Below are 24,901 nucleotides of genomic sequence, written 5' to 3' on the forward strand. Positions count from 1 at the left end.
ACTTCAGGAGGGTCTGGTGATGCCGATGGGTAGGACTGGAGCCAGGAGAAGGGGACTGGACACTCCTCCTTGAGCCCTACCCCACTTGCCCTCTGCTCCTGGGGGACATTGCCAACTGACTCTTGCGCCTGTGCCTTCCCACCGGGTACTAACTCCATTGCTCACCTCTAAAGACACTTCCTTCCCTGCCAGTTCTAACATGGCCTCTCTCTTGCCTTCTTGGGGCTCTCAGGGATGGGGGACCAGGGAGGGAGCTCAGGAAGCTGGGAGGGGCACTACTAACTCGCTTTCACCTCACAGGCTGCCCTGTTCTGACGAGTTCTGACCAACGTTTTTTTCTCTCTTTCTCTCTCCTGCCCTCCCTTCTCTTTCTCGTTCTCTCTCCCCCTGGCCCTCTCACTCTCCTTCCTTCCGCACTGCCAGAGCACCTTGGATTTGAGTTAAAGGGTACAGATCCTGATTGTCCCCCTGAATCTTCTGCACAGCCCCTCTCCACAGCCTCCGATACCAGGATTGCGGGACATTAGGTTTCCCTTCCCCTCAAAGGGAAAGGGGATGATTCTGGAAACTTCCCTGGCCTCATCAAGATGCTCTAGCATTGGCTATGTTCATCTAGAGACAGACAGGAAAATCTCATGAGGAGCAGGGTGGCCTGGTGCTCAGTTAGCACCCCCTGCAGGGGAAGGACCTCCAGGGACTAGCATCCCAAGCTGTGCAGCCATTCAGTAACCAAGCCAGACATGGCTACTCGAAGGGCTGCTGTCTGCAGACCACAGGAGCCTGGTTTGGGGAGCTATGCAGAGGGCACCTTTCCCATCTCACCTTGATCCTCTTTCCTTCCCGAGTCCACTGCTTCACGTTCTGCACGAGGCTGGAAGCTGACAACTTCCCATTTGCTTCTGTCCCTGCATTGCGTCTGTCTGCCAGGCTCTGCCATCTGCTTGAGACTTTCACTCTCTTCATGATCTGTCCCTACAGTGGCATGCTGTATGTGTGTATCTGTGGGCAGAACCGCTAAGGAGCTAATCTGCACCTACCCTTCCCCTGCCCCCCAGAAACGTATGTGTGATTCCCTACTTCCCTCACAAAGCCACAAGCACTGCCCTTTGACCTTTAGAAGAGACATTCCTGTCTACCTGTCTGGAAGATACTTTGAGGATTAGCATTTTAAGCTCTCTGGCTTGGTGCAGGGTGACTCCAACCTAGCCCCAAGGATCCAGATGAAGCTTAGCACCACAAGCATCGGGCGCAGGGGTCATGGAAATGCTATGGGGCGGGGAGCACCAGACATGGTTCAGAAAGGCTTTTTCATGGCAGCCCTGGGGAGGCCCTAGCTGCCCCATCACTTAGTCCCCATCAGTTGCTCTCAGTAGAAGGCAAAGCACCAAGTCTGCATGTAAGTGTCTGTCTGAGTCTCAGGCTATATTGAGTGGAGAGGAGGGTGGAGCCTGGGATTTGGAGTCGTGCACAGGAATGAATCTGCAGGTACTGTGTGGATGGAGGAACTGGAATGTCTAGCTAGCAGGTGTCTCAGGGCAGGACTCATGAATACAGAAAGGCTGTGGAACGTGTTTGTGTTAAGCTCAGAGCACTTGGGGTTGAAACTGCCAGCACGTGGAAGTGACTGTGGGTGCGTGTCTGTCTTGGTGGGGAGGGGGTGGGGATGCAATCATTTGCCTACTCAAATAAGTATCTGCTCAACACCAGAGTCTACCACACATAGCATCCCTGCCCTCCTGGAAGTGCATTCATGGAGGAGTCAGCAACAAATGGGAAACACTGTTGACGAGTGATACAGGAAGGAAGGAAGGAAGGAAGGGAGGAAGGAAGGAAGGAAGGAAAGAAGGAAGGAAGGGAAGGAAGGAAAGTGAGCTCAGGGGTTAGCTTGGCTGCTGTAGAGAGCTACTGTGACTAACAATCAAGAAATGGTTTGTCCCACGTGGTGCTTCTGGTAGCCAGCCCTCCAAACAACTGGGGGAGAAAATTGAAGGCAAGGGACACAACGCATACAGGCTTGCCTTATTCGGTGGACAGAGACGCTGCTGCTGGCTCCAAGCACACCAGGCCATGGACAAGATCCAAATGGAATGTGAAACTGGGTGATCAGGGGCCTGGAAGGTACAGGAAGCTCTTGGTTTTTGGGCTTGCGATGAGAAGACACTGTGTGTTCCTAAGCATCAGACTAGAAATAGCTGTATGGTCACTGGCATCTGTGGAGCATGGGGATGAGTCAGGGCTGGAAGTGGCAGCAGAAAGGCCCATCAGAGGGCGGGTGTCTCCAGTTGAGGGGAGGCCCCCTCCTGGACTACAGGGGCAGCAGTGGAAATCAGAGCTGAGATGACTTTTGGATAGACCAGGGAAGTAGGAAGAGAGGGTGTGACGGGAAGAGACGTTTCGCTGATATGGACAAGCAGGTGTGGCAAGAGCTGGCGTGGTTCAGCTACCCTGTAGGCTGGCCAGCTATGGCTCATGGGTATTGATCCAAGAGCAGGAGACGGAAATGGAGAATGCATACAGGTCTGGCTGAAAGTCTGTCTAGATATTGATGATACCAAGAAAGGGCACAGGAAAGGAAGAGGCCTGGGAGGCCCAGACTCCTTTGGAGGTTAAGAGAAGGGAGCAGCTCTGGCTGAAAGGTCAACCCACAGAGGAGCCGCCCACCACCAAGGTTCTAGGGTACCATGCCTGGAAAGGAGGTGTCAAGTGCCACAGGACTTGGTGATGAGGAAGCTGTTTGTAATCACGACCAGAATGGTGACAGAGATACTTCCTGGTGAGAACTGGTAGATAAACAGGGTAAGGCCCAGTGGGACAGAGCAGTAACAACTCTGCCTGTAACTCAGTATGTTTGGACACGAATGTACACCCATTCCTGGGGCACGTGGTCAGCTGTGTGCTCAGGTCCATGTGCATGGGTGTCTGTGTGAAAAAGCATGTTTATGACTCCGGAAACCATAGCTTTGGGTATGTGAGCTTTGGGTCTAAAAGGTTTGTGGCTCTGAGGTTGCTGGTGTACGCAAGAGGTGAGCAAAATCTGAGGGATCAGGGACATTTCTCAGAGCTCTGCCAATTGTAGAAGGTTCGCCTCTACTTATCACTGAGCTGGGAGCAGGAGAAGGTGGTAGTGCCAAGCAGCAGGTGTGAGTGGGGTGGGCTCTGAGATACAGCCTTGGCTGTAGCTAGTGCTGTCACCTTTTCTTTGTCTTCCTCCTGGCTTTCTGTTTTAGAGGGGCAGAGATGGCCATACCAGGCACAGCAGGTAGACAGGGCAATTGAGCCCAGCCTCACCAAGCTTGCTAGTAAAGGTGGGGGTCTGTTCTGTTCCTTGTGGACATGGACATCCCTAACTGCCATGGGCAGGCTTTTCACCAGCAGACAAGGTGCAGTGAGCCAAGGCACTACCCTAACCAGGCTGTGGGAATGGAAGAAGGCCTCTCTTCCCGCAGACACCTCTAGACTCAGTCTGTTATGTCCCTGCTCCTGGCCTAGCATCCCTCCTAAATTTGTATCTGATATCCTGTCACCGGGCCTTCTTAGTGAAGCTGGGGTGCCTGAAAAAGGCCTTTGCCCTAGATCTCTGTTCACTGTCATGGACGACTCTCTGGTGGGCCACCATGGAGCAAGGCAGGGGTGCTGGTTGAGGTGTTGCCTCCGCTCTTCTGTGGCCTTGGAACGTCACCCCTACTCCATCCATCCCCTCCCATCTCCTGCATTTTCCACTCATGTGCATTGGGCAGGTTGTGGGGTTGGGGGAGGTGTAGGGGTCTGAGGGGAGGGAGGCAAAGGCAGTCTGAGAGCTGGCAAGGGAAAGGGATGGAAGGAGGGGACAGATGCTGTGCTGAGGGAGCCCGCAGCGTGGGAATAGGGAGGTTATCATGTTCAAGCATCTCCACGGGCTCTGTTCCTGCTCTGCCCCTGCAGAGGCTGAGGAGCTGTACCAGAAAAGGGTCCTGACGATTACCGGCATCTGTGTGGCTCTGCTGGTCGTGGGCATCGTCTGTGTGGTCGCCTACTGCAAGACCAAGTGAGTGTTACATGCTCGAGCTGAGAACAGGCCAAGCCAGGAAGATGGCCTATGATGTGTTTTTGTGAGAATACACTTCCTCCCTCTGTATGCACTATGCCCAGCATGAGCACCTATGGCTTCCTGAAGCCAATAGTCTCAGGGCCTCTGCAGCTGTGACACCAAGGGACAGCCACAGGGAAAGTCTTGGTTCAAGCCCAACTCTGCCATGTCCCGGAGAACCTTGAGCTAATCAAGGCCTTCTCCACATCTTCATGGGTGATGAGCAGGGTGTGCACCTTAAAGGGCATTACAGTGGCCTCACTGGAGCTCCCAGCTGCCCTCTGCAGGATCCTTTGGAGTAGATGGGGGCGTGTATGCTGGAGGATGAGAGGCCGTGGACCACTGTGGAAAGAAAGAAGCTATGCAGAAAAGGCTGCGTTCTCAGAACAAACGGGTGCCTCAATGCTACTGTGCATGCCCACAGTGCAAGGACTGCAAAGGAGAACAGAGAAGAGATCAAACTATCTCAGGGCAGGGCAGAAGTTGGAGAAGCTGGAAAGATTATCTAGAAGAGGGCAAAATGAAAGACAAGGCAGAGAGGGCAGCCTAGACCACTAAGAGCGAAGGGCCAGGGTCAGAAAGATTAAACAGAAGCTAAAGACATGTGGGATGCAGATGGTTCCATAAACACTTGATGCCAAGCTTCAGATTGTACGGAGCCAGTGACGGCTGTAGGGTCGGGTTCTGTGACATTTGTTTAGATCTGGAAAGTGGGCCTAGGCAGAACCACCACTTCAGAGACCGAGTCTCTAGGTCTGGACCTCTGCTGTCCTACAGATGGGATCTAAGGTCCTAATGACCTCATCTTGGACGGGACCAGAATCAGGAAGGCTGGGAAGTAAGGAGGGGTAGGGACTGGGCCCAAGAAACTTGAGTCCACGAAGCCACCTGTTCTGACCCCCACAGCATTTACTCATTACTGAGGACAACAAGTCCTCATCAGTGGTACTGACACTAGGCCCAGCCATGATCAGCATATGACCAGTACATGACCAGCACATGACTAGGCACATGACCAACACCACAAGCAAGTGGTCCCAGAGCATGTTTGGTTTGGGGTTGTTTGGTTTTGTTTGAGGCAAGGCCTCACTAGATAGCCCTGACTATCCAGTAATCCAGAGCCCTCCCTGCCTGCACTACTTTTGGCCACAAGATTATTTATTTATATATTTATTTGGTTTTTCAAGACAGGATTTCTCTGTATAACCTTGGCTAGATGTCCTGGACTCCCTTTGTAGACCAGGCTGGCCTCGAACTCACAACCACCTGCCTCTGCCTCCCAGAGTGCTAGGATTACAGGCGTGTGCCACCATACCCAGCTTCATAAGACACATTTTTGAAGCACCTATCCACAGCTGGGGGTAGTGGGGGACAGAAGGACTTTCTCTGGGGAGCAGCATTCAGGTTGGTTCCTAATGGGGGAAGAGGCCAGAGTGTAGGGCAGAACAGGATGGGACGCAAGCTGTCCCAGGAAGCAGAGAGCTAAGTGGAAGGAGGCAGCAGGAGGTAAGCCTGGAGAGAAAAATGGGGTGCTGAAAGCCAGGGAATAATTTGAGCCATAGGCGTGATATAATTACAGTTGTATATGATAAAATAATTTACTGAGCATTTATTATCTGTCAGTGTACAGGAGTCCCACGGGCCCAGCTCCTGAATTACAGCATTCTGTTATATTTTCTTTGTAAAACTTTACTGAAAGTGTCTGGTTCACTTACTTGTGTGTTTATTTACTCTCTGCCTCTCCTACTGGCCCCCAGGCTGCATGAGGCATGGACCATGTTTACCTCATCCATTCCAAAGCAATGTCTGGAACCAGTAAAAACCCAATAAACACTAACCAAGTGAATGAGGGAGGGAGGGGCTAGCACAGTCTGACAGTCTTTGTGGGCTTTCTATGGTCAGTGGTCTTTGGGATGGTAAGGGGCCCTACACTACAGATGGAGGAAGTGAAACATCCTGGTGACCTTCTAGAACTTGCCCAAGGTCACACAGTACACAGCGATGGGAGATAGCCAGGGAATGTCACCTTTAGGGGAGCCATGCTAGCCTCACCCATCCTTCCCCTGTGCAGGAAACAGCGGAGGCAGATGCATCACCATCTCCGGCAGAACATGTGCCCAGCCCACCAGAACCGAAGCCTGGCCAATGGGCCCAGCCACCCTCGGCTGGACCCTGAGGAGATCCAGATGGCAGATGTGAGTGGTGTTCCCAGACCTGCCCCGCCTCCCCTTAGCTCTTGCTGGACAGCCATCTTCTCTGGCTGCAAGGATGGGCCAGGGTGGATGCGGGTCCAGTTCTGTGTGCCAGGCGCCGCTTCACCAGGGATCCGGCTTCACTCTGCCCATTTCCATAAGGAAGGATTTTGGGGTGGGGGTAAGGGGGTCAGGGATTGATTGTCTGGGTCCATCACTGTCCCAACATCAAAGTCATATCTCATCTAGTGGGTCACCCCGTAAACTGGAGCTCAGCGCTTATCACTGGTCCTCCCCCGTCCCTACTAGGAATGGGAACCTATCTAGTGTCCATCATTAACTCCTCCCAACTTTCTGTCCGTCCTAGTACATCTCCAAAAACGTGCCAGCCACAGACCATGTGATCCGGAGGGAAACTGAGACCACATTCTCTGGGAGCCACTCCTGTTCACCTTCTCACCACTGCTCCACAGCCACGCCCACCTCCAGCCACAGGTGAGCAGCGCCAGGGCCCATAGAACCCTGCTGATCCCTGTGTCTCGTCATTGAGTCCTCCAGAGCCGGTTGGCATTTTCTGTTGTGTTGGCATACTAATCTTAGTCCACCTGACTCTCCAGTGCTGGGGCAGCCGGTCCACACAAGCACAATAGTTCCTACAGCTGGGAAAAATAACAGGGCTGGTCCCTCCTTCCACGAAGAGATCCATGAAAAAGTCAGAGCCCTTGCATATTGGCCAGTGAGTCTGGGATCCTGAGAAATGGCTAAAGACATGACGGTAGAAGTGTCCCAGCTGGGAGACCTTGGTGACAGGAGAGAAGGAAAGAGTCCGCCAACCACAGGCTCCCAGCCTTCCTCCTCCCACTCTCAGGGCTGAACATCTGGGACACTCCACACCAACTCAGAGTGGAGAAGACAGTGAGCTAAGGGGACCACGGATGGAATGAAGGGCCAAGGGCAGGGTGGCCACGGGACCACACACCTACACTTTTAACAGCCTGCCCTTCCCGACCTATCAACTCACTCCTATCTGGCTTTCCCAGACACGAGAGCCACACATGGAGCCTGGAACGTTCGGAGAGCCTAACCTCGGATTCCCAGTCAGGCATCATGCTGTCATCAGTGGGCACCAGCAAGTGCAACAGCCCAGCATGTGTGGAGGCACGGGCACGGAGGGCAGCAGCCTACAGCCAGGAGGAGCGGCGCAGGGCTGCCATGCCACCACCCTACCATGACTCCATAGACTCCCTGCGTGACTCTCCACACAGCGAGAGGTCAGTTTCTGCCCCTTGAATACACACACACACACACACACACACACACACACACACACACACACACCTTGGCTAGAAATCTGGCACTGCCGACCCAAACAAAGTCCCAGAAAGGCTAAGTGGTCTCCTAGAGTTAGAATTGCAGCTGCCTTGATAGAATCTGGCTAGAGTGACCATACAGTTTGTCTCTTCTGGGAACATTAATAACCATACTGGAGCATCGGGGATAAACCAGGCTGTTCCCTACACTCAGGACCCAAGGTTTGCCTTTCTCAGTATTACCTAAAGACCCTCACATCTCAACAGAGACAGAACCAAGAAGACCAGAGGGTAGGAAAAGAGGTCATTTTCAAGGGCACTGACATGGGCCCAGAATGCTCAGCAGCAACTAGGTCCCAGTACCCAAGGGATCCTGAAAAGTAGATAAAGTAAGAACCAGGGAATTCCCCCCTTTTCCCTGGGGCTGGCAAGATTGCTCAGTGGCAAATGAGCTCGCCCACCAAGCTTGGTGCTATACGTCTACTTCCTAGGGCCCACGGGGTAGAAGGAGAGAGCCAACTCCCACAAGTTGTCCTCTGACCTCTAGACGCACACTACGGCACACATGTTCACACTGAAGAACTTCCCTTCTTCCCGACTCCATGCTGGGGAATCCCGAGAGCTAGGCCCCATCCTCATCAGCTTTGCAGCGGTTGTTAAGCAAGCTAGGCGTGTGAGAGGAAAGCAGAGGAAGGGCACGCCACAGGCAGGAGAGGCTCCAATGCGGGAAGGACCAAATGCTACCTCTTTCTGACTCAACTGACTCTATGCCAAGCCTGGGCTGATCAAGCATGCCAGAGATGGCCCTCCCGACTTACTCCAGGCGAGTCTCAAGCTAGGACAAACCCCTGACATCCTTAGCAGCTTCTAAAAGCGCTAGAGCACAGACGCCACACCAAGGCAGAGAAACCCCATCCAACTACAAAGTACCCACATGTTCCTCTGGGAGCCCAGCTGCACTATCTGTATGATCTAGGTCAGATACCTCAAAATGTGACCCTTTAGTGCAGATAGGAAGAAACCATATTTAGTCAACGTGGGACTGGAAAAGGCCCCAAGATACTGTACAGAGTTCTGCCTCATTCATCCCTGTCTGTTGTCATCAGTTAGACCCATGGCACTTGGTGGCAAGAAGACCCTAGGCAGGGAGATGGGGAAGAAAAACTTTCTAGGAGATCGGTTCTAGGGGAAGCACTTAAGAGCATGCTTAAGGGAAACGGGGTGGGCTGTGGGTAGCAGTGGAGCTCCATAAGCAGGCTGGGGAGACCAAGGGCCATTGGCCTCTGCTTGCTTGGGAGGTGGAGCCTTAGGAGATAAATAGGAAGGGCCTCCTTAGCAGAGCTGAGGTTTTGATTGGTCGGTTGGTTCGGTTCTGGTGATGGTGGTGGGGGCTGTTTGGGAACTTCCTAGAGTTGAAGACAGACCGACCCCCAAAGTGATAGAATGATCAGAGAGAAAGAACACCTCGCCCTGGCTGGAGAGTGCTTCAGGAGAGAGGGAGTGGGGTCCCATGACGATGATGACTTAGCAGTTAACTAGCTCTGCATGTGGGAAAGGGGACACAGACAGGGAGTTCAGTAAGAAACTAGAAAGGCGCCTAAGGCAGCTCCAGAGAGCGGTCAGGCACCTGGCAGTGCAGTCTGGAAGAAAGGCATGGAGGTGAGTGACGCCCGTCCTGAGTAGGCAATGGTGGAAGCTGTGGATCACAGCAGGGACTGAGAAGAGCAAAAAGGGACGTCTGGGGATACGTTATCAAACGCGAACTTTTCAAGGGAGTGAGGAGAGTAGAGACGGTTGTGATCTTGGTATCCGTCAGCTCTGGCTTGAAGAGCCTACCCAGCAGCATCACTTCCTGGGCGGCAGCTCTTGGCTTCAATACAAGAAGGCATATTTCTCTCACTCAAGCCAAGCTGTGGGATAAACGGTCCCTAACCCTGCAAGGTCAGTGAGCTCAAATCCAGGTAGTCTCTGAGTGATGGCTGCAATTAAGCATACTATTTTCTGCCCAACCTGGATTCAAACCCCAGGGACAGGTACCCAGGATCCACACTCGGAGGTATTAGCAAAATCTAGGCCTTCAAAGACCTGGAGATCACAGGCTCCTAGAAGAGACACCTAGTGGTGTCTTGGTGAAACGGGGCGTGAGTTAGTTGATTCAGAAAGGATAGAACCACATCTTGTCAATGTGTCCTTGGCACTTAAATGTGTGAGTCTCTTTTTCCTGTGTGTAGTATGGCCCTCATCCACAGATCCTACAGAATAGATGAAGGCACACACAAAACACCCCAAGCCGAGCGTACCGCGGGGACTGTGAGCATCCCTACAGCAAATGACTTCTTATGGGTAATCCCCTGGTACATTGCTGAAATCCTCCAGCATCAACTGGAGTCAACACTCTACCTACGCTTAACGGATAAGAACAGGCTGGTAGGTTCATGGACTGAACGTGGTCAGAGCCACAGCCTCACTCTTAAGGTCAGGGTCTTGTCTTGTTGGAATCTCTGGTGAACTGTCACTGCACCCAGATTCCCCGACCCACGCCTCTGCCTCTCCCGCAGGTACGTGTCAGCCCTGACCACACCCGCGCGCCTGTCGCCCGTGGACTTCCACTACTCGCTGGCAACGCAGGTGCCGACTTTCGAGATCACGTCGCCAAATTCTGCGCATGCCGTGTCGCTGCCGCCCGCCGCGCCCATCAGCTACCGCCTGGCGGAGCAGCAGCCGCTCCTGCGGCACCCGGCGCCTCCTGGCCCGGGACCGGGGTCCAGCGCAGACATGCAGCGCAGCTACGACAGCTACTACTACCCGGCGGCGGGGCCCGGGCCGCGGCGCGGCGCCTGCGCGTTGGGCGGTAGCTTGGGCAGCCTGCCCGCCAGCCCCTTCCGCATCCCGGAGGACGACGAGTACGAGACCACGCAGGAGTGCGCGCCCCCGCCGCCGCCGCCGCGGCCGCGCACGCGCGGCGCGTCCCGCAGGACGTCGGCGGGGCCGCGGCGCTGGCGGCGCTCGCGCCTCAACGGGTTGGCGGCGCAGCGCGCACGCGCGGCGCGGGACTCGCTGTCGCTGAGCAGCGGCTCGGGCTGCGGCTCGGCGTCAGCCTCGGACGATGACGCGGACGACGCGGACGGGGCGCTGGCGGCCGAGAGCACGCCTTTCCTCGGCCTGCGAGCGGCGCACGACGCGCTGCGCTCGGACTCGCCGCCGCTGTGTCCGGCGGCCGACAGCAGGACTTACTATTCCCTGGACAGCCACAGCACGCGCGCCAGCAGCAGACACAGCCGTGGGCCGCCCACGAGGGCCAAGCAGGACTCGGGGCCCCTCTAGGCACCCCCCCTCCCGCCTCGCCCGCCCCAGGTCTCCAAGGAGAGCGGAGACCACCGACTGGAGAGGGAAAAAGGAGCGAACAAAGAAATAAAAATATTTTTATTTTCTATAAAAGGAAAAAAAGTATAACAAAATGTTTTATTTTCATTTTAGCAAAAATTGTCTTATAATACTAGCTAACGGCAAAGACGTTTTTATAGGGAAACTATTTATATGTAACATCCTGATTTACAGCTTCGGAAAAAAAAAAAAGAAACAACAAAAAAAAAGAGAGATGGGCCAATTTTTTGACTCTTTAATAGAAACCTATATTGTGGTGCCTTTTGCTGTACGCTAATCTGGGGCTCCTGGAGAGTCGTCTGGGGTGCAATGTGGGGATGGGCGCTTTTAGGATCCCAAACGGGTGGCGGTGAGAAAAGACAAGGGAAAAAAAGAGAGAGACTGTGATGTTCTAATGGCTCTGAGGTAATGTACCGTGAGGAAGAAAATGACGAGGCAGGTCTGCAGTCCTGGGCAGAGAGGGCAGGGATCCTAGGCGTGGAGCTGGAATTGAGACCGGTTACTTCCAGGGGGAGACACAGGCCCCCTGCTACAGCAACTAGGATGGGGAGGGGTCCTCCCCGCCCCTCACAGCTGCTAAGGGAAAGAGGACAGAGAAGGCTGTCTCCCCACCAGCCCCCGGCCTAGGGAGGGGGCAGCTCTACCAGGGGCCCAACCTTAAGGCTCCTCCTCCCCTGCGGGCCTCCAGGACACTCTGTCCTCTGCAGCACCTTCGTTTACAGGTCGTCTTTTCTATTTTATGCCTGCATGTCCTTTGCATTTCAGATTCTTTACATTGAATGCATGGTCACGCTGGGACCCAGAAGAGCCATTCCGACGGTGTATTCGATTCCCCCTTTTAGCAATAAAAGTAACGCCATGTCCTCCCCCACAGCCCAGCCCCCACCCCCCAACCCACCTGACTTACACCTTCCAGTCCTGCCCTTCCCAGCCCTCACAACTGGATCCAATGCTAATTTGTCAAAAAGGCAATTGTCTCAAACCAACCAACCAACAAACAAACCCCAAACAGAAACAAATGGGAACCCTGACATGTCCAAACACCTGACTGTTGACACTTGAACATTTTTATATTATAAATAAAATCAGAAATAACTCCTGTTTGACTGTGTGTACCTAGCCCCAGGTGAGGAGGGAAGACAGAATAAAGACCTGGCATGAGGAGGCACATGGGCACTGGACTAAAGATCGGAGAGGGCCAGGGCAGGTCCTGAGCGGAAGTGACCCTCTCTCCAGTCCCTCTGGCCGCAGCTCCAAGGACCTGCTCCAAGTCTTCCTTCCAAATCATTTAGAAGGTATTCCCTCTGGGTGCTGGGGAACCCAGCCAAGGGACTGACGCAAATTGCTCTGCTTTAAAACTCAGCCTCAGAACTCTGGCCCAGTTCCTGCCCTGAAGCTAGGAAGCTGGACTGGGGTAACACTTTTCTGCCCAGGTGGGTGAAGAGGGAAGGTGTTGTGGGGTTGGCACTGGGGCAGCGGAGGCAAAGATGACCCTTGGGGCTTCAGCCACGTCACGGGCAGAGTCTGGACATGTAAGACAGCATAATGGGCACCCTCATTGCCAGAAGGACCACAGCAGCTGCAGCTACTGAGCCCACAGGGTATTGCTCTTTCCCCAATTTTATACCCTCTCAGAGCCAGGACCAGTCTAAACTTGCAGCTCTGATGAAGGTCTGATCTCAGGCATGGAGCAGGCAGGCGGAGGCCAGGGTAAAGAGTCTTTCTCACCAGCTACCTAAAATACTAGGAACCAAGACTCCGGGCAGAACTTGATGCCTTTTCTCCCGGGAGCCGGCGTGAATGTGTACGCACGTTCTGCGCACCCCTCAATGCCCCGTTGTGGACCTAGAGAGGCACAGAAGCGTAGTCCAACAATAGGGACTGAATTAGTGTCAGCTCTGTCCCTCGCCAGCTGTGTGCCTCCTCCAAGCCACAGTCTGCTTAGTGAGAAATGATGATGGAGCGGTTGGACATCTGAGCGAGTTGCTGTTGGGGGTTAGGTGCAGATGGACCCCACACTGCTCCCGGCAGATGGCTGCAAGATGACTACTTCCATGGTGGTAGTGACAGAGTCCTGTGCCTTTGCAACCGTGACTCACAAAGTGGCAAAAACTCGACGAGGTGGTTAAGAAAAGTCTAAACTTATCCAAAGTCATTGTATCCATTATGGACTGCTGATGGGGGCCATTTACTACAAAGGGGGGGGGGGAACGAAAGACAGATTACTAGGCTGAATGTTACCCAGGCCTGTAGATCACTGGAGCCCTCCGCTATCTCAGCTTGCTTTCTTAGGGCAGTGAACCCTCACGTGTGATCTCTGATCTCTAGGGGGCCCCAAATTAACTACTATGACCTCTTAGTGAACCCACTGATCTTATTACGATCCAGGTTAGTGTCCTCACTCCACCTCAGTGAGGGCTTTAAGATGCTGCCTTCTAGGCTGTCATTCAGAAACCACATGTAGGACTCAAATGGACTCTCCTAGCTGTCTGTGACCCCAGCTAACTTTGAGTGACCGCTCAGCGAACCCATCCACCTGTGCGTGACCCCGTTTAGTTCCTCCGTCATCTGCCCTAGATTCTAAGATCGCTCTAAGAGAGTCCGAGGCCAGAACGTACCCTAGTTCCTCAGTGTTCTCCTCAGTGTATCAGCAGGTACAGGACAGGTATGGTTGGAACCTGGGCGCACGCCTGACCAGAGAGACCTCTTGCTCACCTTGACTCTCCCGCCGTTTTTAGCCTAGGGGGCTGTTGAGTGTGTGACCTTTCAGGAAGCATTGCAGACGCTTTAAAGCAACTTCCCTTCCCCCACCCTGTCCCCTGGAACACTCAGGACATTCAGGCAGCTTCCTATGTCAAAATTCTCTTCCCTGTGCCCCCAAGTTCTTTCTTGGCTTTGCATTACCAACTATCGTGTCTTTCTCCAGTCCTCTCAGAGTCCTCAGTGGCAATGGTAACCGCTTCTCCCCCAGTCTCCCTCATAACTGCTGAGACCCGTAAAGACAGGGCGCTGGCCCCTGCCACACTGTCCCTCGCACACAGCAACCGTGTATGGCACACGGCTGATCCTCATTGAAGAGAAGGAAGGCTGTTGTCAAGAGTTAGTCTCCAGGAGTTCCTGAGCCTTGGGCAACTTCCCAGGACCTCATGGTGGAGCAAACAACGTACTGCATTTTGTCAGGCCCTGAATTTACTAGTCCTTCTGGGCATGTTAGGGGCCATTGTTAGGGTATAGGAGCATAATTATCTATTAGGAGACATGAAAAAAAAAATTAGAACTTTGATTTAGATTTATTTTCATCTCATCTTTTTTTAAATTTCTATTTTTGTGTATGTTTTATAATGTACATAATATTTTAGTACAGTAGTACATGTATATAATTTACAAATAAAGAATTATACAATTAAGGAAGCAAACTAAAAACTGTCTTTACTGATGGGAGGCACAGCTAGTGCTTGGGGAGTCGCGCGTGTCTGAGGCTAATGAGCTTACACCTCTGCTGTCATGACACAGGGAGTGGGACACTGGCCTGAAAAATCAAAGGACCTTCAGGCAGCTGGACAAAGAACTGAGATTTCTTTACTGCCCTCTAAACCGTTTTTCTGATCTTATTCAAATGAGCATTTGCTTCCCCAGAGCAAAACAAAGGGGCCAGATGGTTCGGTTATAAAGCGAACTTCAGCCAATCCAATTTAAACAATTTGGATTTAAACCCGTTACACTTCTCCACATACTCACAGCTCCCTGCATCAAATGGGAGGGGACTTTAAATGTTAGGTGCTTAGTTGCAAGGCTTAGGTCACCACAGAGGTCAAGCTGTTAGCCAAACAATAGGAAAGATTGGCTTGTGATAGCTGTGTCAAGAGGGCCATCCCCCCAACTCCTTTGTTGCTTTAAGTGATGCAGGGTTTCAAGGATGTCAACCTGTGACAGACATGTATCTCTACCCTTAGCTGTGTCCTTCACCTTAGCCTTTCTAATCACTATAAAAATTAAAGGATTATCAATAATCGAAACCTTGTCACTCCACCTTCTCCCCAAGACCATGAACTGGCAGCTTCCCTAACCCTACTCTACTCTCCAGCCTGGGCTTGCTGGTGGGTGGTGCTGCTGGCAGTTCTGTGCACAGGCCACCACTGGAGCTCAGGAGCTTTGGTGGCATTCACAGGAAGATCCGAAACAAACAGAGATGTGCTCCCAAGCCGTTCACCCCACAAGACACTCTTGGGACAGAGGAGGTGACACACATATATCCTGTTTAGTCCGAAAGCATAAACTGGAAATGTGATTGTGAGTCACAAGTCAGCCGGAGGAGGAAAAGGCAAAAACATGGAGGGTCTTCTTCATTATTCTGTCCAGAGGGTCAGAGCGGCAGAGGGGCCCACAGCAGGCTTCCTCGCTAACGGGCCAAGGTCTCTAAGACGGGCCTTTTCCTTCATTTAGTTTTATCCTCTAGGTGGTAGTAGTTCCCAAACCTTCTTTAAATGAGTTCTTTATATATATGTACGTCTGTATATAAAAAAAAAAAGAGGCAGGAGAGGCCTCAGTGGATAAAAGGAGCGGTGGACACACACATAAGTGGAATCAGCTTGGCACTGAGTGGAGGTTAGGCCCCAGATTATTGCAACGTGAGGCAGGAGAACTGGGCCAGCTGCAAAGGTTGCTGGGAAAAGGAAAGGAGAAGGCGTTGCTGGTGGTCTGAAGACCTGCTGCTGGTCAACCGAGAGGAAAGAGGAGAAAGGGTGAGCGTCCAAGCTGAGAGCCAGAGTTCAGACCCATCCTCACAAATAACAAGATGAGGGAGGAGCTCGGTGAGAAGAGGGCCTGGGAAAGCAGCAGTGACAGTGACAGTGACAGGGTTGGCAGCCCTAGAGCATGTCTGGCCTGCAAAGCAAGGAAGGCTCCATGACTTGAGGGCAGCCAGGGCTAGGAGAGGGTCTAGGCCAGAAACGGCTCGGGATGCAAGAAGGTCGGCGCCATGAAGGGCGTCTCCGTCTCCTTGGCCGTGGGGCTCTCCATACCCCTCTGGGTGCCTGTTACCTGCCTGGAGCTTGGTCCAAGCAGCCCCTGGCTGGAATTGTGCTCACTGACCGCTCTGGGGACATTTGCCTGCCTCCAGCCACACCAGCTAAGTCCCAGATGCGGAGGCATCCTCTGTGGCTTTGCTGCCAGTCACAGGCCCATGGCCCAGGCTGAGGGCAGGGCTCGAGTGTGTTTTCCGGAGAGCTGGGTCATCCCCTTCCAGTGTAGCCAGCCGAGCCTCAATCCGCTCCAGGTCGTCTGAGCCCACTTTGATTTTCACGGCGAGGAGGTGGATATAGGTTTCATAACGGATTTTCTGGGGGGAAACGGTAGGCAAAAGCCAAAAACAAAGTCAAAAGAGATGCAGCTAAATGGGGATGAAAGATCTATCTCTCAAAAACCAGTGACAAACCACTCCCTTCTGTGACATGCAGGGAGCTCTTGTGATCAATAAAAGGAAACAGGCCACACAATTCAAAAACAAAAACAAAAAATAGGCAGGGGTACACATAAACCTCACCTACAATTTTTTTGAGATGACACCGTCTTACTATGTATCCCTGAAACTCACTATCCAGACCAGACTGACCTTGAACTTGCAGCAATCCTCCTGCCTCAGCCTCCTGAGTACTGGAATTATTAGTCATGCCCCATCATGCCCAGCTCCTTATTTTACAACTTGAAAAATCCAAATAATGTCAATGAAAGACATGGGCAATAAAAGAAAAAAAAGGACAAATAGGGACTATATTGATATTTAAAATATCTGTGCTTCGAAGGATAAGGAAAGTATATGTAAGGAGCACAAAACTTCTATTTGGGGAGATTGCAAAGTCTAGAGATTGGTACAATAATGTGGATAAACGCTTGCTGAGCTACATACTTAAAAGCAATCAAGATGGCCCAATTTGTTATGTGTTTCCACAATTAAAATGTTAAAAATTTGGGGCTAAAGGAATGGCTCGGCAGTTAGGAGTGCTTGCTGCTCATGACGAGGACCTGAGTTCAGTTCTCAGCATCCGTAGCAAGCAGCTCACAACAGCCTGTAACTCTAGCTCTCTGGGACCTGACCCTTTACAGGCAGATGCACACAGGTACACATAAATAAAAACAAATCTTGTTTTGTTTTGTTTTCAAGACAGGGTTTCTCTGTTTGGCCTTGACTATCCTGGACTCGCTTTATAGATCAGGCTGGCCTCAAACTCACAGTGATCCACCTGCCTCTGCCTCCCAAGTGCTGGGATTAAAGGCCTGTAAGTACACCACCACCCGGCTCAACAAATCTTTTAAATTAAATGTACAACCTAAATCAAAATAGCAATGAGACAGCGATTATTAAAGCTGTAAGATGGATGTAGATGAAAACATTTCCCAATGCGCAGTGTTGATAAGGGCGTGGAGGAATGAATGTGCTCACAAACGCTTGGAAGGGTTATTTATAAGTTGCTCTTAACACTTAGGAGGGAGACCCAGCAGTGTCTGAGCACCTTGACTCTGAGACTCAGGCCTTCTCCACCATCAGCCAACCCTTTCCCGCCAAGTTCTGCCTCCCAGATTTCATGTCCTCCCCACCCACTCCAAGCCAAGTAAGGGAGAGGATGTCGATGCCAGAGTGGCAGGCAACCTCCTGGTTAGGCTCCTGGGCCCTGCTCTTCCTGTGTCACCTGAGGCCAGTGTTCCGGCTTCTCTAAGCTTCAGTTTACCTTTCTGTCAAACCCTTTTATAGCACTGACGTAAAAAATGAACTAAGCCCAGGCAAGGAAGCCAGGCCTCACCCCAAACAAGTCCATCATAGCTTTTGTCATCTATTTTTTACATGGCAGAGTAGATGTGAAAGGCTCCTGGACAGTTCTAGACATAGGCAAAGCTGATCAATATTGACAGCCAGACTGTGCAAGACTGACCACAGGACACTGGCTTCCACCTGCCTCAGAGAGCCACCCCCTACCCCCACACCACCCCCACCACCCCCACCACCCGCCAACAAGAAAGTTTCAAACTAGAGTCCCTGACATGTTGGCGTTAGTGAGAAGAAGCAGTGAGTGGGAGCTGGCCTCCTCCTCTGGCTGCAGCTCTGGCCTCTGCGATCCACCCCGCCCCCCCCCAAGACCCACCTCAAACGTGAGATAGTGTTCCTTCAGCCGGTATTCCTCTGTTTCCTTAGACTTGAGGCCTCGCTCCAGTGGGTGGCACCTGTGCTCAGCCAGCTCTGCAGTCACCTGCTTCAGCTTACTCTCATGGGAACGCAGCTGCTCCTCCTGCGACGACAAGGTCCAAGTCTGTGAGGTCTGACACGTGGGGTGTCACAGAGGTGGGCCTAACCCCCCTCACACTGGGAGCTGCTTCACCAAAGGGAAACTGATGCAGGCCGAGGTCCTCAAGTTCAACGCTTCAGAGCCAGGCTCTAGACATGAATGCTCCGTCTACCTTCCTCTTTCCTCCCCTGTCTCACAGGCACATCAGCCCTCCTCCTCTGTGGCCAGCAGGCTCAGGAGATAAAAGAGCTTTACATTTGCATTCGAGCAAACGCCCGCACGGTGTGGGGGTGGGGTGGGGGGGAAGCAGAGGGGAGCAGGGGGGCAAGGGGGTTCACATAGACACTGAATGCCCTAAGACTCTGTAGAGAGACAATGACCCTAAGAAAAAGGGGTCCAATGGCTGAAGAATGAAGGTTGAGGTTTGCCAGCCCTCTGTTCTCAAGTTCTGGTCCAATATTCATCCTTTCCTGTCCAAAATACTCTGAAAATCTGCAGTATTAGTGAAATGGGATTTTCATAGAAATATAACTAAAGTATTTAAAGATTTTTTAAAATATTTGTTTATTTATTATGTATACAGTGCTTTGCCTGCTTGTGCACCTGCACACCAGAAGAGAGCATTAGATCACATTATAGATGGTTGTAAACCACCATGTGGTTGCTGGAAATTGAACTCAGGATCTCTGGAAGAGCAGTCAGTGCTCTTAACTTCTGAGCCATCTCTCCAGCCCTTAAAGATTTTTTTTAAAAAAGAGAGTATTGTCCTGGAAAGTTTTACATCAATCTGTCACAAGCTAAAGTCATCTGAGAGAAGGAAACATCAATTAAGAAAACTGCTCCAGAGCCAGGTGGTGCACGCCTCTAATCCCAGCACTTGGGAGGCAGAAGCAGATTTTTCTCTGTGAGTTCCAGGCCAGCCTGGTCTACAAAGTAACTCCAGGATAGCCAGGGCTGTTACATAGAGAAACCCTGTCTCGAAAAACAAAGAAAATACCTCCAGAGCTGAGCAGTGCTAGCACATACCTTTAATTCCCACACTCAGGAGGCAGAGGCAGGAGGATCTCTATGAGTTTGAAGCCAACCTGGTCTACAGAGTGAGCTCCAGGACAGCCAAGGCTACACAAAAAAAACCCTCTCTTGGAAAAAACAAAAACAAACAAACAAACAAAAAACCAAAACTGACTGAACTTTTAACATGGTTGAATTTGGTTCAGGTTGGTTGGTTGGTTGGTTTTTTGTTTGTTTGTTTGTTTGTTTTGGTTTTTCAAGACAGGTTTCTCTGTTGTAGCCTTGGCTGTCCTGGACTCACTTTGTAGACCAGGCTGGCCTTGAACTCACAGAGAAAAATCTGCCTCTGCCTCCCAAGTGCTGGGATTAAAGGTGTGCACCACCACACCCAGCTTATGTTTGAATTTGTAAAGACTGGAATTATAAAAGTTTTATATTTTTTTTATGTGAAATCTTAGGGATGAATAAGAAACAAAAGGTTTTAGCTTAATGATGATGTGCTTGTGTGTTAAATTGACAAGGCATCAATTGTGCTGGATAGTTTTATGTAAACGTGACATAAGCTAAAATTATCCAAGAAGAGGAAGCCTCAATTTTTAAAAATGCCTCCATAAGATCAGGTCTTACAGGCAGGCCTGTAGGGCATTCTCTTAATTAGTGATTGATGGGGGAGGGCCATGGTGCATGGTACCATCCCTGGACTGGTGGTTCTGGCCTCTATAAAAAAAAGCAGGCTGAGGAGCTGGAGAGATGGCTCAGAGGTTAAGAGCACTGTCTGCTCTTCCAGAGGTCCTGAGTTCAATTCCCAGCAACCACATGGTGGCTCACAACCATCTAGAATGAAATCTAGTGCCCTCTTCTGGTGTGCAGGTGTACACTGTATACTAAATAAATAAATAAATATAAGATAAACACTTTTTTTTTAAAAAAGCAGGATGAATCTGGGCATGGTGATACACACCTGCAATCCCAGAATTCTGGGAGGCAGAGGCAGGTGGATCTCTGTGAGTTTGCGGCCAGCCTGGTCTACAGAGTGAGTTCCAGGACAGCCAAGGCTACACAGAGAAACCTTGTCTTTAAAAAAAAAAACAGAATGAAAGAAAGCAGTCTGAGCAAACCATGGGGAGCAAGCAAATAAGCATCACCCCTCCATGGCCTCTGCATCAGTTCCTGCCTCTAGCAGGTCCCCGCCCTGTGTGAGTTCCTGCCCTCACTGCTTTTGATTGTGAACTGTTACATGGAACTGTGAGCTGCTTTTGGTCATGGTGTTTCATCTCATCATTAATAACCCTGACTAAGACAAATGTCAACACTGGACTGTTTCTAAAAAGTGAAAAATAGGAACTGGAAAGATGGATCAGTGGTTAAGAGCACTGACTTCTCTGCCAGAGGGCCTGGGTTCAATTCCTAGCACCTACATGGAGGCTCACCGTCATCTGTGTCTCCAGTTGTGGGAAATCCTATGCCCTCATCTGGCCTCTGCAGAAACCAGGCACATGCACAGTGCTCAGACATACACGCAGACAAAACACTCAGACACATAAAACAAAATCAAGTGAAGTCTCAAAAAATGTTTTATGGGAAAAGTGGAATCCAAATGCTTGTGAAAACTGGGGGAAATGGAAATCTTACACACTGTGGGCGGAGCTGTAAATTAATACATTTGCTGTGGAAATTACTATGGATGGAAGCTCATCAAAAACTAAGAGTAGAGGAGCCACAGAGATGCTCAGTGGGCAAAGTGCTTGCTGAGGAAGCCTTATGACCTGAAGTAGACCCCAGACCCCACATAAAGGTAGAGGAGAGAACAGACTCCACAAAGTTGTCCTCTGACATCCACATATGCCGTGTGTGCCCCACCCCCAACACACCATACACAGAAAAATAAATAAAGGTTTAAAATGGAACTACCACATGCCCCAGCCGTACTACTCCTGGGTACACACACAAACGGACCCAAGTCAGCCTATCACAGTGACACCTTCACACGCATGTTTCTTGTAGTACTGTTCACAATAGCCAAGTGACAGTGTCAACATTCATCAACAGATGAATGGATAGAGAAAGTACAGCATGTATAAAGAATGAATTATGAGCCAGGCAGTGGTGGCACACCGGGAGGCAGAGGCAGGGGGATCACTGTGAGTTCGAGGCCAGCCTGGTCTACAAAGCAAGTCCAGGACAGCCAAGACTACAAAGAGAAAAGCTGTCTTGGAAAACCGAGAGAGAGAGAGAGAGAGAGAGAGAGAGAGAGAGAGAGAGAGAGAGAGATAGTGTTATGGGTGCTGAAGAGACAGCTCAGCAGTTAAAAGCATTTATTGCTCTTTCAGAGGAACCCAGTTCAGTTCCCAGCACCCATACCGGGGTGGGTTATAACTGCTTGTTACTCCAGTTCCAGGGAATCTGATGCCCTCTTCTGGCCTCTGTGAGCACCTGCACACATGTGCTGCACATAAGCTCGCACGAGGAACACACACATACACACACAGAAATTTTGAAAGATAAAAATGAAACTGTCATTTACAATAAAATCAATAGAACCAAAGATCATGTTAACCTGAATGTGACATATACACATGTGTGGACATACACATGCACACATGCATATGCACACGTGATACATACACCATGTGCGCACACACATGCGCACCCACATACATGAACGCACACACATGCAAAATAAATAAATAAACCTTTGAGCAACCAAATAGAGCACTGGACAGCAGTCAGCCAAGTCTCACCTGTCCCTATGACACATTCAGCGTCTCAAATTCATGCCACAGACCCACAGTCACACCCACTGCCATCCATCATAGTACCATCAGGCCTCTGCGTGCTGGGGTAGGGGGGGTAGGGGGTGTCTCCATCTTCCCACCTGTGAGTGGGGGTGGGGTGGTAGAATGAGCAAAAGTATCTCTCCTTCCCTGGGGTCCCTTCAGGCCAGAGTCACGTGACCCAGAGGATGAGCTGAGCTGAGGCCAGCAGCCTAACCCCAGGAGCTCGTACCTGGCAGAGGCGAGTGGTACAGGAGGGCAGCAGGGGCCTACAAAACTTCTTCATGGAGCTGACGGCTGCTGGGAAGGCGGGTGCTGAGAAAATGGCAGCTACCAGGTTGATCCTCAGGATCCAGGACAGCATTTCTTCCTTGCTCCTGGGGGCAAAAGAGGACATAAAAGGACTCCAATTTCTCACGATAGGACCACCAGCCCTCCCCACACCTCCTACCCATCTACCAGCAGGAGGCCTACCCAGCAGGAGGCCTTCCCACCTAACCTCTGAGTTTCTATCAAAGCTGAGCCTCAGTCAGTGAGCCTGACCTTCAGGACTTCAGGGTGCCCCTGCAGGCTTATTATGCACTGTCAAGCTGGGGTTGCTATCCTGAGACCAGGGAGTGGAGCGTGCAGGACTGATGCTGCAGGCTGTGGCAACTCGGGGCCTCTGATTCTACTCACGGTGCCTGGAAGAGGAAGACCCTCCAGTCTGCTGTCTTCAGCTTGAGCACGTTGGACTTCTTACTGTAGTCAGAAGCCGTGGTGGCCAGAGCATGATGTACACGGATGGCATTCTTCAGGTCACCCTCAGACAGAGCCTTGTCAGGCCTGTATTCATCCTGAGTGGGGTATGCTGTGTCACTCTGGGCTGCAGCTCACTGCCCCACACATTCCACTGTCACTTCCCTCCCTCCCTCCGTCCCTCTCACTCTCCTCTGTGTTACCCCCACCCTCCCAGACCCCAACAAGAATCACTTGCAGGTACTCTACTCTCACATCCCGGTCTATCCCCAAGGCCTAACACTAATACACTTGGCATTACTTTCAGAGTCTCTTGCCCAAAACCTTCAAATTTGCCAAGTGAGTCCAGGAAAGATCATTAACAGAAGAAGGCCCTAGCAGTTAAGTAGGGTGGCTCACACCTGTAATCTGCAGAGGCAGGCAGATCTCTGTGAGTTTGAGGACAGCCTGGTCTATAAAGTGAGTCCAGAGCAGCCAGGGCTACACAGAGTAGCCATATCTTGGGAAAGGGGAGGAAGAGAAGAAGAAGAAGAAGAGGAGGAGGAGGAGGATCCTAGTTCCTCTCTAGGTCCCAGTCCTGCCCAGAAGGCCTTGAGTTGAGTACCACAAGCAGGGGCCGGATGAGAATGAGTGGGCCTTGTCTACATAAGGGCTCTGAAGCAGTTTCCCTCTCACCTTCTGCAGGTACAGGATGGTCCCTTTGAGCACTGCGTAGAATTTCTTCCAGCCACGCCTCCCGCGGGGCGCTGAGAAGGGGGCACAGGTAGTGTGGCTGCAACCTTCTGCTTCAGCAACCCCTACCCTGCCACCCCCTGCATATCCACGTATACACGCATCCCCAGAGGAGTGGCCAAGGGTGGGGTACCCCCCTACACCCACATCCCTCCCGGGCCCCTTCCCCAGGCCGACACCCACTCCTCTTGCCATCCATGTCAGCATGAGTCTTCCGGGTCAGCACGCCATGCTTGTAGGTGGTAGCGCTGAGAGCCTGCGGGACATCCAGGAATGGATTGCCACCATCCAAGATCCGAGTCACCTTCTTTGTGCCTGTCCCAAACTTGTCATCCACCAGCTCAGACAGGGATTTTCTCAGCTCATCCTCATCACTAGGAAGGTACCAAGCCTGAGAGCCACCTCCAGAGAGGCCTTGCCACCCCCCACCCCACACACCCTCTTGCCACAGCCTTTCCCACCAGCATCAGGGTTGGAGACAAAAGACTCTAGAATGACGTTCCAGGGCTCTGATCCTTCTCCTTCACCTTCAGTTCTGACCTTTGATGTCTGCTCTTTGATTGAGGGTCTCTACGCTAATTTTCACCTTTAACACAGAGTTGGAGACTTTCTTATTTCCAAGTCTCCTTCCTCCAATCTCCCTTCTCCTCTCCAGCCCAAGGAGCACAAGGAATACCAGGCCTCTGTGGACCGGAGCTGTTGCACAGACCGTGCCAACATGCAAGAAATAGCGTAACTATGGGGCAAGGCCGCCCATCGGACCCCTGGTAGAGGAGTGCTAGCTCTTCCCAGCAGGATTAGAGTCCCTGAGCTGTGGGCCTCCACACGAACCCAAAGGCACAGCCTTCCCTGGGGAGCTCAGCCATGCCCCCACCCCTGCCCCGAGCCTCTCACAGCCTCACCAAGCAGCAACGCCTCCACCCCTCTCTGCGGATGGCTGTACGCACTGCCAGAAGCAGCCACCACCCAAATGTCTTCACACTGCTGGTGAAGGGGACCTGTGCCTCCTGCATGGCTGCTTCCCAAAAGGGAAAAACGCCGCCATGGAGTGGGAACTCATCAATATCCTCAGTTCAAAAAAACAAAACAAAACAAAACAAACAAACAAACAAAAAAACCAGAGAGGGACACTCCTAGAACTAAATTCATGGTTGAATCTATTCTGCATAAGTGTAAATATTGCAAACTTGTAATCAAGTCAGAAAATGAACCCATAGGGGTGTTGGCCAGCCCGGTAGGTGTCAGGGGCCTGGCCTAGGACAAATCAGCACCATGGAGAGAGGTCTGCGTGCCCAGCCACTGCCTCTCCTGGTAACCAGTCTCATACCCACACCCTTGATCACGACTTACATGGCCCATTCCAGCTTTTCATTCTTGATGGAGTTGTACAGTGTCTGAATCAGGGTGGAGAAAAGGG

At 51.6% G+C, this 24,901-nt stretch overlaps 2 protein-coding genes across 8 annotated transcripts in view; one reads left to right on the forward strand and one right to left on the reverse strand.

The window, feature by feature from the left end:
* Positions 1 to 11,334, forward strand: part of NRG2 (neuregulin 2) — a 182,899-nt gene extending 171,565 nt beyond the window's left edge. For 3 of the 6 annotated variants that reach the window (XM_084780386.1, XM_084780391.1, XM_084780389.1), the window contains 6 exons: positions 424 to 447; positions 3,922 to 4,024; positions 6,138 to 6,261; positions 6,626 to 6,753; positions 7,299 to 7,529; positions 10,127 to 11,334. In XM_084780386.1, the coding sequence (XP_084636512.1) occupies positions 424 to 447; positions 3,922 to 4,024; positions 6,138 to 6,261; positions 6,626 to 6,753; positions 7,299 to 7,529; positions 10,127 to 10,892 (1,376 nt within the window). In that variant the 3' untranslated portion in view covers positions 10,893 to 11,334. The remainder of the gene's footprint in view (positions 1 to 423; positions 448 to 3,921; positions 4,025 to 6,137; positions 6,262 to 6,625; positions 6,754 to 7,298; positions 7,530 to 10,126) is intronic. The other 3 variants (XM_084780387.1, XM_084780388.1, XM_084780390.1) reach the window with 1 other exon arrangement.
* A 2,889-nt stretch (positions 11,335 to 14,223) lies between these two features.
* Positions 14,224 to 24,901, reverse strand: part of PSD2 (pleckstrin and Sec7 domain containing 2) — a 57,270-nt gene continuing 46,592 nt past the window's right edge. For both annotated transcript variants that reach the window (XM_084780394.1, XM_084780395.1), the window contains exons 10-16: positions 24,835 to 24,878; positions 23,668 to 23,858; positions 23,428 to 23,498; positions 22,693 to 22,850; positions 22,247 to 22,391; positions 18,089 to 18,232; positions 14,224 to 16,290 (exon numbers count right to left, since the gene is read on the reverse strand). In XM_084780394.1, coding sequence (XP_084636520.1) covers positions 16,081 to 16,290; positions 18,089 to 18,232; positions 22,247 to 22,391; positions 22,693 to 22,850; positions 23,428 to 23,498; positions 23,668 to 23,858; positions 24,835 to 24,878 — 963 coding nt within the window. In that variant the 3' untranslated portion in view covers positions 14,224 to 16,080. The remainder of the gene's footprint in view (positions 16,291 to 18,088; positions 18,233 to 22,246; positions 22,392 to 22,692; positions 22,851 to 23,427; positions 23,499 to 23,667; positions 23,859 to 24,834; positions 24,879 to 24,901) is intronic.

This window comes from Acomys minous (genome assembly GCF_964271855.1).
Source record: "Acomys minous genome assembly, chromosome: 4".
Lineage (NCBI taxonomy): Eukaryota > Metazoa > Chordata > Mammalia > Rodentia > Muridae > Acomys > Acomys minous.